This window comes from Astyanax mexicanus, chromosome 1, assembly GCF_023375975.1.
Source record: "Astyanax mexicanus isolate ESR-SI-001 chromosome 1, AstMex3_surface, whole genome shotgun sequence".
NCBI classification, from domain to species: domain Eukaryota; kingdom Metazoa; phylum Chordata; class Actinopteri; order Characiformes; family Acestrorhamphidae; genus Astyanax; species Astyanax mexicanus.
In genome coordinates, this window is record NC_064408.1 from 73767029 (window position 1) to 73779917 (window position 12889).

Here is a 12889-nt window from a genome sequence, read left to right on the forward strand (position 1 = left end):
GGTGACCTTCACTTAAACGCTTTTATATAAGAAAGGAAAACACATTTTGCCCTTTCCATGAGCAGCAAGGTTTTAAAACAAGCACTGCACATTTCTTTTCTGTACATATCATTTGACAGAATGTCTCTTATCTGTGTTTGAAACTAGAACAAAGGGCACATTACATCAGTTTCTAGTGTGAAAAGTCTGTGTGTGACTGAACACAGCAGTGACGGCTGCTTAAGCTTCTTTTTTCCTACCTTGCAGGAGGCCCTTCATATTCTATTTCTTGACTAACGGCATAAGTTCCCAGTTTAGTGATTAGCCCGGCTGCCTTCACTTAATTGCTGTAATTGGTCATTTAATAAGTACTTACACAGTAATATGCCACAGGCTTTGCCCTTCCCAGGCAAATGAGAGCTATGGTACAGAATGTGATATGAATATCACACGCTGACATGCACTGTAATCCTTGCTGTCACACTTGGCCTCCCGTTCACTCATTTCATATAAGATTTGAGAGTCACACCAAATGGCAATCTCAGCAGACTACTGAACAGCACTCCAGTCTCTTTGACTAGCTGAGCTAAAGATTAAGTAGTGTGTCAAGTAATAGAAATAGCACTATTACATGCTGGATATATCATAGCTATAAGGAATAATAAAAGAAATATGTTCAGTGTTGAATGCTTAAATACAGCAAGGTTTGGGCAATAATTTAACATCAATATTCACTGTGACAAATTTTTTTACCATTAAACATGTAATGTCAAATAATGCAAAGAAAACATATTCATAAAGTTTTAAAAGTTCAGAAATCAAAATTTGGTGGAATAACCCTGGTTTTAAATCACAGTTTTCATGCATCTTTGCATGTTCTCCTCCACCAGTCTTACACACTGCTTTTGGAAAACTTTATGCCACTCCTGGTGCAAAAATTCAGGCAGTTAAGCTTAGTTTGATGGCTTGTGATCATCCATCTACCTCTTGATTATATTCCAGAGGTTTTTCCAGATCTTTTTTTTTTATACATTTCCGATATTTTAGTATTTATTATTTACAGCATCTATCACGGACTGACCATTAATACAGACTGTCAGTCCTGATGCTGTCAGTCTGTCGGCCCTGGACTCTAAACTACTCAACGACTCCAATTCCCAGCATGCACTCATACCAGACTTACCTGACTCTGCTGATCATGTGACGCTACGGCGTTACCGCTCTCCCAGTTACTGATTGTTTTCACCTGGCCTATCCATTATAAATACCCATCAGTTAGCTATCTTCCCTTCTGAGTATTGAATCTAGTTACAACACATTTACAACACATTTCTTTTGTTTATTGCCTTTGTTATCGACTTGTTTTTGTTTCCGACTACTTTAACTATTTTTGCCTTGCCCTCTCTATTGTTTATTTACATTGCCAAACTAGTTTTCTATTTTTGACTACTCTTTTGCCTTAGCCCTCTCTCTGCTGGATTTACTGTGTATGACCCTGTTTTGCCTGACTACTCTCTGGTATGTTGTTTAAATTTGCTGCCATATTGTTACTAACCCTGCCTGTCCCTAACTACTCCTGTAAGTCTAGCCCATTTGTTAATAAACTGTGTGTTTGGTATCTGCGTGTGTCTGTCAGATGTCGTATGTACCCATTCTAAGTGTTCTCTGTACATTTTCTGTGGCTGTTTTTTCATCCAGCCTCACAGTTAAATTAAAGATATAAAGTATACCTTGTTATTTTGTTCACTGTTTAGAAGATAAGTGCTCAAACCCACAATTTATTCTGCTGCCTATGCACTTTCTCAGAATGTATGTTTGCCTTTCTATGCCATAAAATGTTAATGCAAAAAAAAAAAAAAATCAGTTTTACTGTATGTGCTGAGTGACTGACAGCTTGCTTATTAAGACTGCATTTCAAATTCGGTGCTTTATGATGGATTTTTAAAAAAATAAGCAGCAACATGTTTATTATATTCCTGTAGGTATCAATAAAAATGAAACCCTTAAGTTTAATTGGACACTCATGCTTTATCCTTTAATAACACAATATAGACTGAGACTCCATTGGCCTTATTCTGAAAGTTTTATAGCTCTATCTAAAACCTCTGCTAAAGAGTGATCACGGAATACCGGAGTAGTGATTAGGGAGGTCGGCAGACTCTCGCACCAACACTTAGGTTTAGCTAGCTTACAATGGTCTTTTCTTCCCACGAGACTCCAGATGAGAAAATGAAGAGGATGTGCTCTAGTTCAAAATAAGAAGACCTGAAATAAATGCCTGACATTAAGCTGGTATTAGGCTGAGGTTACTGGGCTATATTCAGAATATAGCATTTCTGTTCCTCAATAATCATAACTATTTGTGGTTGTGTTTTCCATTCCAAATGAGATCAGACTTAACCCTTAGGAGCCATTAGTTATAATTCTGTAATTTCCTACTAATGGCACATATAAAGCAGGCATATAAATATGTGCGCATGCAAACCCCTGCTCACACAGAGTGTAAATTAAATCTGAATGTACTTCATTATGTATCTATGTCATTATTTTATGAGTGCATAATTATATGTATATAGTTCAGCAACACATTGGTTATAGCTGTAGACCTCCAAGGGTTAAATAAATGCCATGGCATTTGCCTGCATTTAGCCAGAGGTACAGGGTTATTCCTTTTCTGTCATAAACAACAGTGTTGTTTAACTGCAGCATTTTCTAATGAGTGCTCTTTGTTCCGAGCACCCTTAAAGATCTCCTTAACACTTTCATCACTTGATACAATCATATTAAATGTCGGTAATCCAGGATAAACTCTCTTAATACTTGAATACCCTTAAATTTATGTGCAGGTGCCACAATCAGTGATGGGAGTAACGGCGTTAAAATAACTTTTTTCAGTAAGGAGTAATCTAACTAATTACTCTGACTGTAACTATAACGCCGTTACCATTTCCGACACCCCGTTATTGCACGTTACTTTAGCCGCTCAATTAACTTTTTTTTTTTTACATTTGCGCAGACATACAAAGGTTAAAGTGTGTGTGTGTGTGTGCATTGTGTGTGTGAGTCACAAAGGAGGGGAGGATGAGATAACTGCCTAAGCAATGATTGGCTAACATATAGTAAGATTACCTCTTAAGCCAATCAGAGAAAATAGGTGGGTGGGTGTTTAGAGCGCATGCATAGTGGTGGGTGTTTACAGCGCATAGCGAGAGATGGCGAGTGAGGAGAACTCCAGTGGCAAAACAGCCTTTTCCAGATGGAAATACCAACACTATTTCAAACTCACAGAGGTCAAAGTGCATAGTCCCAGAACGAAACATTTGTCTTGGACAAACCTCTATGCAGGTCCTTGTCTTTCCTGTCGTGCACTCTATTCATCTGGCTTAGTTACTTTTACTGGTAACTAGTTAGTAACTCAGTTAGTTACTTTTTTGGAGAAGTAACTAGTAACTAAGTCAATTGATAGAAGTAACTAGTAACTAAGTCAATTGATATATATATATATATATATATATATATATATATATATATATTTCTATCAATTGATATACATTTAATTTAACCTTCAGGTGAATAAAATGACATTTCTGACTGCTGTGAAAAGGGGTTAACTAAATGACAGAATAAATTTGGCTATTTTCAGAGCATGTTTGATTTCCAGTGCAAAACAAGAGCAAGGAAAGCAGGCTGTCATAGCACTGGCAAGAAACGGTCACGCACAAATAAGCAGCACTGAAGAGAAAAACAGCTAGAAAGAGTTCACTTGAACTCAACCCGAGTTTTACACAATACTGTAAAACTTCTTTTTCAGTTTTTCTAACTTCAGCTTCAAACCTCACAGACTAAAAGGAAAGTTACCATCTAAACAAGGGCAGAGAATGAATACAAATGTAAAGATATTATTATGAGTAACATTGTCAGGGATAGTGACCAAGGTTTGTTTCCACAAAGCTTCTCCACTGGCTTGTTTGTTTTAAACTTCTTTGGTCGATCCTGTTTCGAGTGAAATTCGTCCTGGAAAAGTAATACATTACCTTGACCAACATGCTGTAGCTCAGTTTCAGTGTGTTGGCAAACTTCTTAAAGCCTAAGCCATCTTTTTTCTGGAGAGCAACTATCATCCTCATCCTCAGAGAGTTCTTTGCCATGAAGTACATCTCAAACCTTGTAACTCTTAATGAGTCATGTTATACCAGGGAAGGACAGCAACACAATTTGGGGACAATTTGGACAAGTTCACTGTGTGTTGAGTTATTTTTAGGTGACAGTAAATCGACTGTTATTGAAGTTGTACACTGACTACACTAAGTTATATACAAGTTTCATATAGTTTCTTGCAATGTTGTCCTATTAAAAAAGGTATATATAAATTAAATAAAGCTCTTGAAAAAAATAAAGAGACCACTTCAGTTTCTCTGATTTTGCTATTTATAGATAACAGTTATATGTTTGAATAAAATGAACATTGTTGTTTTATTCTATAAACTACAGACAACATTTCTCCCAAATTCAAAATGAAAATATTGTCATTTATTTGCAGAAAATTAGAAATGGCTAAAATAACAAAAAAAGATGCAGAGCTTTCAGACCTCAAATAATGTAAAGAAAACAAGTTCATATTCATAAATGTTTAAGAGTTCAGAAATCAATATTTGGTGGAATAACCCTGGTTTTAATCACAGTTTTCATGCATCTTGGCATGTTCTCCTCCACCAGTCTTACACACTGCTTTTGGATAACTTTATGCCACTCCTGGTGCAAAAATTCAAGCAGTTCAGCTTGGTTTGATGGCTTGTGATCATCCATCTTCCTCTTGATTATATTCCAGAGGTTTTCAATTTGGTGAAATCAAAGGAACTCATCATTTGTAAGTGGTCTCTTATTTTTTTCCAGAGCTGTATATGCAGAAGTGTGAGGGGTGCACTCACTTTTGTTGGATACTGTATATACTCAATTTGTGAATATATATGTGCATATAGGGCCATAATGTATATCAGATTCTTCACATTAATTGACATTAAAACAAAGTTGAAAGTACTAACCGTAGACCTCTTAGAGTTAAAACAAGGGCATGGCAGTAGTCTGACATTAGCCTGATGTGGGCTATATCAGCATGAATTTTTTTCAGCATCATAATTATTTTTATTCTTTTCAGATTTCTGTTTTTTTAGCTTTATATCTCATGTAGTAACTTTGGAGTACCTTACCTCGTACTACGATGGTGGTGGACTTCTTAGCTGGATTTCCTACGTTGTTGCTGGCAATGCAGCTGTAAACGCCGGCGTCCTCAGAGGAGATGGCCGGCAGCGTGAGGGTGCCGTCTTTCACCACACTCTTCTCCGGGAGCTTCTCCGAGCTGCTGCTCCAGGTGAGGTTGGGAGTGGGCACACCACCTGTGGCAATACACACTAAAGACACTGTCTGTCCAGGGTTCACCACGATCGGATCCTCTACCAGCAGCTTGATGGACGGGGAGGCTGCAGGGTAAAAGGATGAGCAGCAGTTCAGTCTGAGCTCTCATGCACCGGTGTGTTAACAGGCTTAACATAATGCTGGGATGTAATTTGGTCCCCTGAAAACACTGCATTTGTTTTATTGCTTTTCACTGTTAACTGGTACAAATGACGTATTCTCTGTTTGTGATTGGGAATGTAAATGGATTCAGTGCATAATCCCTGCGTGAAGTTAGTCCACTGTGAATCCTTTGTTTGATGCAAACAATGTGGTGCATTTGTCACACCTGCATGCATTGTCTGATGTATTTGAACATGCTCTTTCGATGCTCTCAGCAGGGCTGTAAAAGGCTATGTTTTGTAGCGCCCTTCCATTACGGCTAATGAAAAAAAGTCACAGCTGTCTGCACAGGAACAGGCGGGATGGGACAGATGAACCTGTTTACCTGTGTAAAATACACAAACACAAAGCTCAGGCTAGCTTCTACTTCATGTATTATTTTTTATATGATCTAATATGATTTCCTTAATTTCTAACAGTTCTACAATGTTTCAAAGATAAGTTAGCATATAATCTATATGTGAAAACAGTCTATATGGCATAATGTCAATGAAGCATGTCCTAATGCAAATGCATTGGTTCAAACAATTGATTGTGTTAATGAATGTGTTTAAATCTGGCCCTGGTATTTACCTTACTCTATACCTTTTGGTGTTTTTCCCTGATTTAATATAATCAGCTTAGTTTATGAAGGATCTAAGAAGGTTTATTTGTATTCATGTACAAAATATGGCCAATAATGTCTTATTTATTACACACAATACTATCATAATTACTTTAAAATACTATCACTGAATTTTAGCATTATAAAGTAGGGATGTCCAATTATTTTTTTTTAAGTCATTTAAATTTGAGTATCACATTAAATCCAAGTTCTCCCTTAATACTAAAATAGCAGTAGCAACAGTAACAACAGTATTTTTTTAGCATCAAATAAATAAATATTAAACAGCCATATAAATAATTTCAATTTAATATGCATCATGTTTGAAATAAATTAACTAAATACTGTCACAAGACAACAATTCTGAAAAGAAAATATCATAATAAAGATCAAGCTGTGTCGACAGTTTGAAGAAAAATGAAATATGGTAGATGCTGGATTAGCCTTTGTGCTAATCGGCCTTAACCCTTTCAGACCTTTCGACCATTACAATGGACATCACATTTTTTCAAAAGTATAGTTGCTTGTAATACTAATTGAGACATATTGTTCATCTGAATAGACCATAAACCAGCCAATAAAAAAGATTTATAATGCAATAAAACAGTAGCTTAGTCCCACCCAATCCTGAAAAAAACTCAACTTAGGCAGTAACAGCAGCACTAGAGCCATTGAGGCAAACTAATGTTATGTGATTTAGAACATTTTTTATTGTGATTAGGGATGTTTTTTGAAATAAATAGGTATATATCAAATAAAAAAAATATCCACAGGCTTCCAATGCAATATACATTAAATATTTAATTATATATATATATATATATATATATATATATATAATTATATATAATTTAATTATATAACTAAAATATTTGAGTTAACTGGATTTAAGTTTTATATGCAGTTTATATTAGGACATTAGATTCTTCTTTGTGTGCATTACAGACAGAAAAAAAAAAAAACATTCTTATATTTTTTCCATCAGTGGAATATAATTCAGGTCTGAAAGGGTTTAATTAGTGTTGATAAACAGCATGATAGCACGACTGGTCCCAAACACACTCACAACTGGGGGACTTGTTTATGCCAGTGTGAGCATAGCACAGGCATCTTAATGCACGTGTGCAGCAGAGTCTATACTAAACTCGTGGAGTAACAACAAAGAACGTTTTTACACCTAAATCAAAGTCAAATTTAATGCTTTTTAAGACCTCAATAAATATAATATAATACCCAAAATGTAGTCAGAATTTCTTTAATTCTCTTCCGGTAATGTTAGCTAGCTCTTTTAAGCTGGCTAAAGTTAGTATGTTAGCTAGCTCTTTTAAGCTGGCTAAAGTTAGTATGTTAGCTAGCTCTTTTAAGCTGGCTAAAGTTAGTATGTTAGCTAGCCTGTTGCTAAAGTTAGTATGTTAGCTAGCTCTTTTAAGCTGGCTAAAGTTAGTATGTTAGCTAGCCTGTTGCTAAAGTTAGTATGTTAGCTAGCTCGTTGCTAAAGTTAGTATGTTAGCTAGCTCTTTTAAGCTGGCTAAAGTTAGTATGTTAGCTAGCCTGTTGCTAAAGTTAGTATGTTAGCTAGCTTGTTGCTAAAGTTAGTATGTTAGCTAGCTCGTTGCTAAAGTTAGTATGTTAGCTAGCTCGTTGCTAAAGTTAGTATGTTAGCTAGCTCGTTGCTAAAGTTAGTAAGTTAGCTAGCTCGTTGCTAAAGTAAGTAAGTTAGCTAGCTTGTTGCTAAAGTTAGTGTGTTAGCTAGCTTATTGCTAAAGTTAGTAAGTTAGCTAGCTTGTTGCTAAAGTTAGTGTGTTAGCTACCTACAGCAAATTTACAGTAAATTTAAAACAACTTAAGAACTTAATTACCCAGATTTTAATTTAAGACATTTTAATACTTTTTAAGGACCCTCGAAACCCTGCCCGGGCCACAGCACAGGCCTGGAACAGATAGGGTTAACGGCAACATTGAACCAACAACCATGTGATTAATTAGCCAGACTTCTAACCACTGAGCCTACAATTGATGTGCTACTTAAGAGTATTACAGGTAAGAAACTCTAGAGGAAGCACAGACATGATCCTTACTTAAAAAAAAATAATAATTGTGACATTACGGAAGAAACAGAAAATAAATAAAAAAGTTAATGCTTTATTCAGAGCTATACGCACCTAATTTTCAGTGTTTATTCTTAAAACAGTAGCATAATAGTTATTTATTTGTAATTAAATGTGAGGTGAGTATTAGTATATAAATCAATTTGCTATATTGATGCATGTTTAGTGCCAAGTTTAAATTAAAGGTGTATTACAGCTAAACAAACAGCAAAATGTGCAGGGTAGAGGTATCCCACAGTTTAAATTAGGAAGCACTGAGCCATGAAATGTGCAAAACCTGTAAATCGAACAGTTTTATAAGTGAGAAACGAGAGGTGAGTGTGTGTGTGTGACCTGTTTTATTGGTGAGTCTGAAGATGACCCTGCGGTCAGGGATGCCGCACACACTGCGTACAGAGGCGATGCAGCTGTAGTTGGCGTAGTCCTTGGGTCTCAGGTTCTTCAACTTCAGGATCTTAGTCTCCCCCTGCAGCTCAGAGCGAAAGGCAGAGAACAGTTTGACAATGTGTGCTCTATCAAAGCTTCACCTTTAAAAAACATTTACACTATGAAATCTTAATGCTAACTTATAAGTAATGCCAGGCTTGGATGATAAAAAGCAGATTGTTTTTTATTGTTTTAAGTAGAGGTGGGCAACTGGATAAGCTTTAATTGTATCATGATATACGTTCTTATCGTACTGACTGTATACTTTTTTAAACATATCAAGAACAACATTTTTTTATTACAGTGAGTGTAATTAGTGTTGTTTAACCCTTTGAACCCTATTCTGTTTTGGTGTGTTTTTTCTTCTAGACACTCAGAGCAGCCTATGCCTTTCAGTATTTTGATCAGGACACACAAAGAAAACTATATACAAAAATGTAAACTTTTATGCCTAAATAAATAAAAATGTTTTGTGCAAAATAAGTACTAAGTAAAAATGTGCAAGTAAAATAAAAACTATATAAAGTAGTGCACACATAGCTAGCTTTAGTTTAAGTGCAGGTAGTTTCACACTTTTTCTGGGGACACTTTTGAGTCATTTACTGATATTATTTGGTTTGAAACATCATATAAATATGTTTGAAGCACTAAAGGTAAATAATATTGGTTGGGGAAGAAGATCTCACTTTTTTATGTATTTTTCTCAATGGGTTTCTTGTAGATGCTTTACCATAACGGGATGTTATTTCTTTTTTTTAAAAGAGTAAGTGATTAAGGAGAGTAAGGAATTCCTGAGTAATTAAGCTGAGAACACAAGGTGTGATTTTGGACAGATAATCCGTCCGTAAGGTTCTAAGAGTTAACTGGATGAAGGACAGATCAATTTGAATAATAATCACTATACTCATTATGGGACAGAGTTTGAACTGTAGCTTTTAGGATCTATCTCTACGGAAGCATTTTGACCATGGTTATCTTTATTGAGATAAATATTAAACAGTAAAAACATTTTTTAATATTTAGAAATAATGCTTTTACTGATACTATGCTTTTATTGCCTAGTTTTATTTTCTGAAAATGTCCAAATGCAGAGTACTTGCTTTTATAGTTCCCCAGCGATCTTATTTCAAACAATACAGAGGAACTACTGAAGGGAATGTTTGGATACTGTGCCAAGAAAGTACCAAATTAGAAATGGAAGTGAGAGGCCAAATATATACAGTACTTTAATGTAAGAAATGTGGAGTTAATATCAACACTAAACTTTAAACAACAGTAAAGCTATTCATATTGACCTTTCATTAAAAAAGCACAAATCTTAAAAAACACCTTTAATTAGGTATCTGTACCCTTGTTTACTGCCTTGCCAATGTCAATGGCTTGTAAATTCCATGATGTTTTCACTTACTGGGTCATCACCAATTATACACATTTTAAAAAATTACAAAACAGGAATGGTTCATTTAAATGTAGGTAATTAATCTCTGTACACATGTTAAACAGTGGATTAAGGAAGACTGAACACCTGCACAACTACAGAAATGGAATGTCTTATTCATCAGTCCTCACTCAAAAACTAGCCAGTGTTCAACACTCACAAGATAACAACTCACATCTTATACAGATGTGGATGTTCCCAAACTGCCATCTGAGGCAACACTCATCGATCACTTCACACATTGCTATGCCATGATTTTTGGCATACCAGTGATAACGATCTATTATTTACACAACAGGAATTTTAATACATTATTACTGATAGATTTCGCAATGTGTTCCAAATGGTTATTTTTGCTGTTTTATCGACTGTCTGTTAATAAGATTGTTCTCTTTGCTTTTATTTGACAAATAGAGAATCTATCAAAGCCAAGATTCTTCACTCAAGATTTCTCACAAATCACATTTTCGAACAAGCAATTATATGAGTCACACCAGCCCTGCTTCGTCTTTGCTTTGATAATATAAATAAATAATAAATTCTTAGTGATCTATGCTGTACTCTGAATGAGCTTTCATGATGATGCAGTAAAAGCACAGTGAATCAAAACAATAAAAGAAGCCTCTTGCATCATTTTACTTTAGTGATAAAAAAAGAAAAAGCTGTGATTCTACTTGTAGATTCTTCTGACTGTGTTTAACATGAACCAGCATTATACTTTACCAATTAATCACCTATTATTGATTATCATTAACCAATAAGCCAAGACATACAGTAACCATTTATCAATCCACTTCATCATCACAGTGCATCAAATCATAAAAAGCTGTATCATAGTTTTTTTTTTGGTAGAGTTAGAAAATATGATAGCACACAGAAAACTCCAAATCCACACGCTGATAAGAGTATATGATTTTGACTATACACTTATACACTTTAAGTACTCTTGGAACTTAAAATATAAGATTAAATAATATCAGTATATTTCAGGGTATTTTTGAGATAATGATACAACAAATCAAATATTCGATGAATTCCAAGAATATATATATATATCTGCAACAAAACAAATGTTTTTGTAAACAATAGTATCCTACCAAAACTAAAGTACGGAATATTTAGAGAAAGCATATAAACTACAAACATAAACAATTATACAAAAAATACATCTAAAGCTTTAGAGCAGAGTTGCTAGGTTCACACTTTCCCGACCAACTGGCCTTGTTTGAAAATCCAGTCGCAGGTGAAAATTCGGGGGGTGGCGGTGTGCGTTTTTTGAGCTACTTTTAAATAAAACAAACAAAAAAAGTGGGTGTTTCTGTGGATGTTGCGTCAACATGGCGGGCAAACATGTATAAGTCCAGACTAAAATCAATCTTCCTTGGATTGATTATAACAATGAGAACCAGAACATAACAAAATAAAGATAAAGACATAATTTTGCTAATTATGTTACTATTACCGGTAAATGTTCTTGACTGGGATATAAAACTGTTATAAAATAATTAATAAATCACTAATGTTACAATATTATTAAAGGCTTTAAGATAAATAGCAATGCTGACACAATACTAAGTCATATACTCATAGTTGTTTTGCTATTTGCTTCAAATGTGTGACAGACATATATTTTGGGCTAATTTAAGCTTCTGAGAGCCGGAATTTAGACTGACTTTGGGCTGGATATTTTTGTTGGACCTGGCAACCCTGCTTCTCAGTAAACAGCAAAACAAATAGAAAATGCACAGCTGCTTTTAAGAATACTGCTGTTATCACAATCATGATTTAAAAATGATGATGATATTATTTGTGTAGGATATGATATGGCACACTAACAGTGGGAACAGATGTTAATAAGTTAGAGTAAGTAAGAATAAGTCGGTATCTCTGAACGTGTAGCTGCTGCTGCTGCTGATGGTGAGTTAGGTAAGAGGCTGGTCCTTTCCGAGCACAAGGTTGATGATGTCCTCTCAGTGAGTCAGCTAAGACACACTCTCCTTCAGGCCCAAACACATCCCCCCTCCACCACGCACGAGCAGAACACTAATTACGGCCGCAGATAGCCCGCCGCCGATAACGCCGTACTGTAGCCCGGGCAAATGCTGTGACTTCTTTCAAAGTCAGTGTTTGGGATTTTAATTTGCAGAAATGAAATGATAACTCCCGGCCGGATGGCATTGTGCTCTATCTTCCTTTCTGATGATTTCCGGTGATGAGGGGTGGGGGGTCTGTGGTCTGCAGATGCTGAGAACATTCCCAGCATCTCTGTATCCGAGGCAGATAGAGGCGGAAGCAGCGGAGTTGGTGGATGTGTCTTTGATCTGGCTCCCCGCTCATCAGCGCAGATTAGAATATCAGACAGACTGTGGCGTGCCAGGCCTCAGAAGTGAGATCATTCACTGCTTTCATTTCCACATGATCATCTACCCCCACCAACATAATTCTATTAAAGCGGCAGCCGCCCTCTCCCTCAGCCACCTCTCGGCCTGTTCGGGGCTGATATCGGAGTGCGTGTTGTCTTTGGCATGCAGCAGCCGGGCCCTGACGGGAACTCGACCGGAATAAAAATCCATTTGTCAAAAGATCAGGCGGAGGAGATAGAGACAGAGACGTATCAAAGATAGAGATAAAGAGAGAGAGAGAGTGAGAGAGAGAGATAGAGACAGTAATGGACAAACACATGGAGAGTGATAGAGAGTGATTGAGAAAGACAGAGAGGCAGACTAGACAAAACAGCAGCGGATAGGCACGGAAAATAAT

General features: G+C 36.0%; 1 protein-coding gene across 2 annotated transcripts in view; it reads right to left on the reverse strand.

The window, feature by feature from the left end:
- The window catches only part of LOC103022574 (MAM domain-containing glycosylphosphatidylinositol anchor protein 2), a 273753-nt gene that overhangs the window by 118851 nt on the left and 142013 nt on the right, over nt 1-12889 (reverse strand). For both annotated transcript variants that reach the window (XM_049483026.1, XM_007230730.4), the window contains exons 5-6: nt 8599-8731; nt 5187-5456 (exon numbers count right to left, since the gene is read on the reverse strand). In XM_049483026.1, the coding sequence (XP_049338983.1) occupies nt 5187-5456; nt 8599-8731 (403 nt within the window). The remainder of the gene's footprint in view (nt 1-5186; nt 5457-8598; nt 8732-12889) is intronic.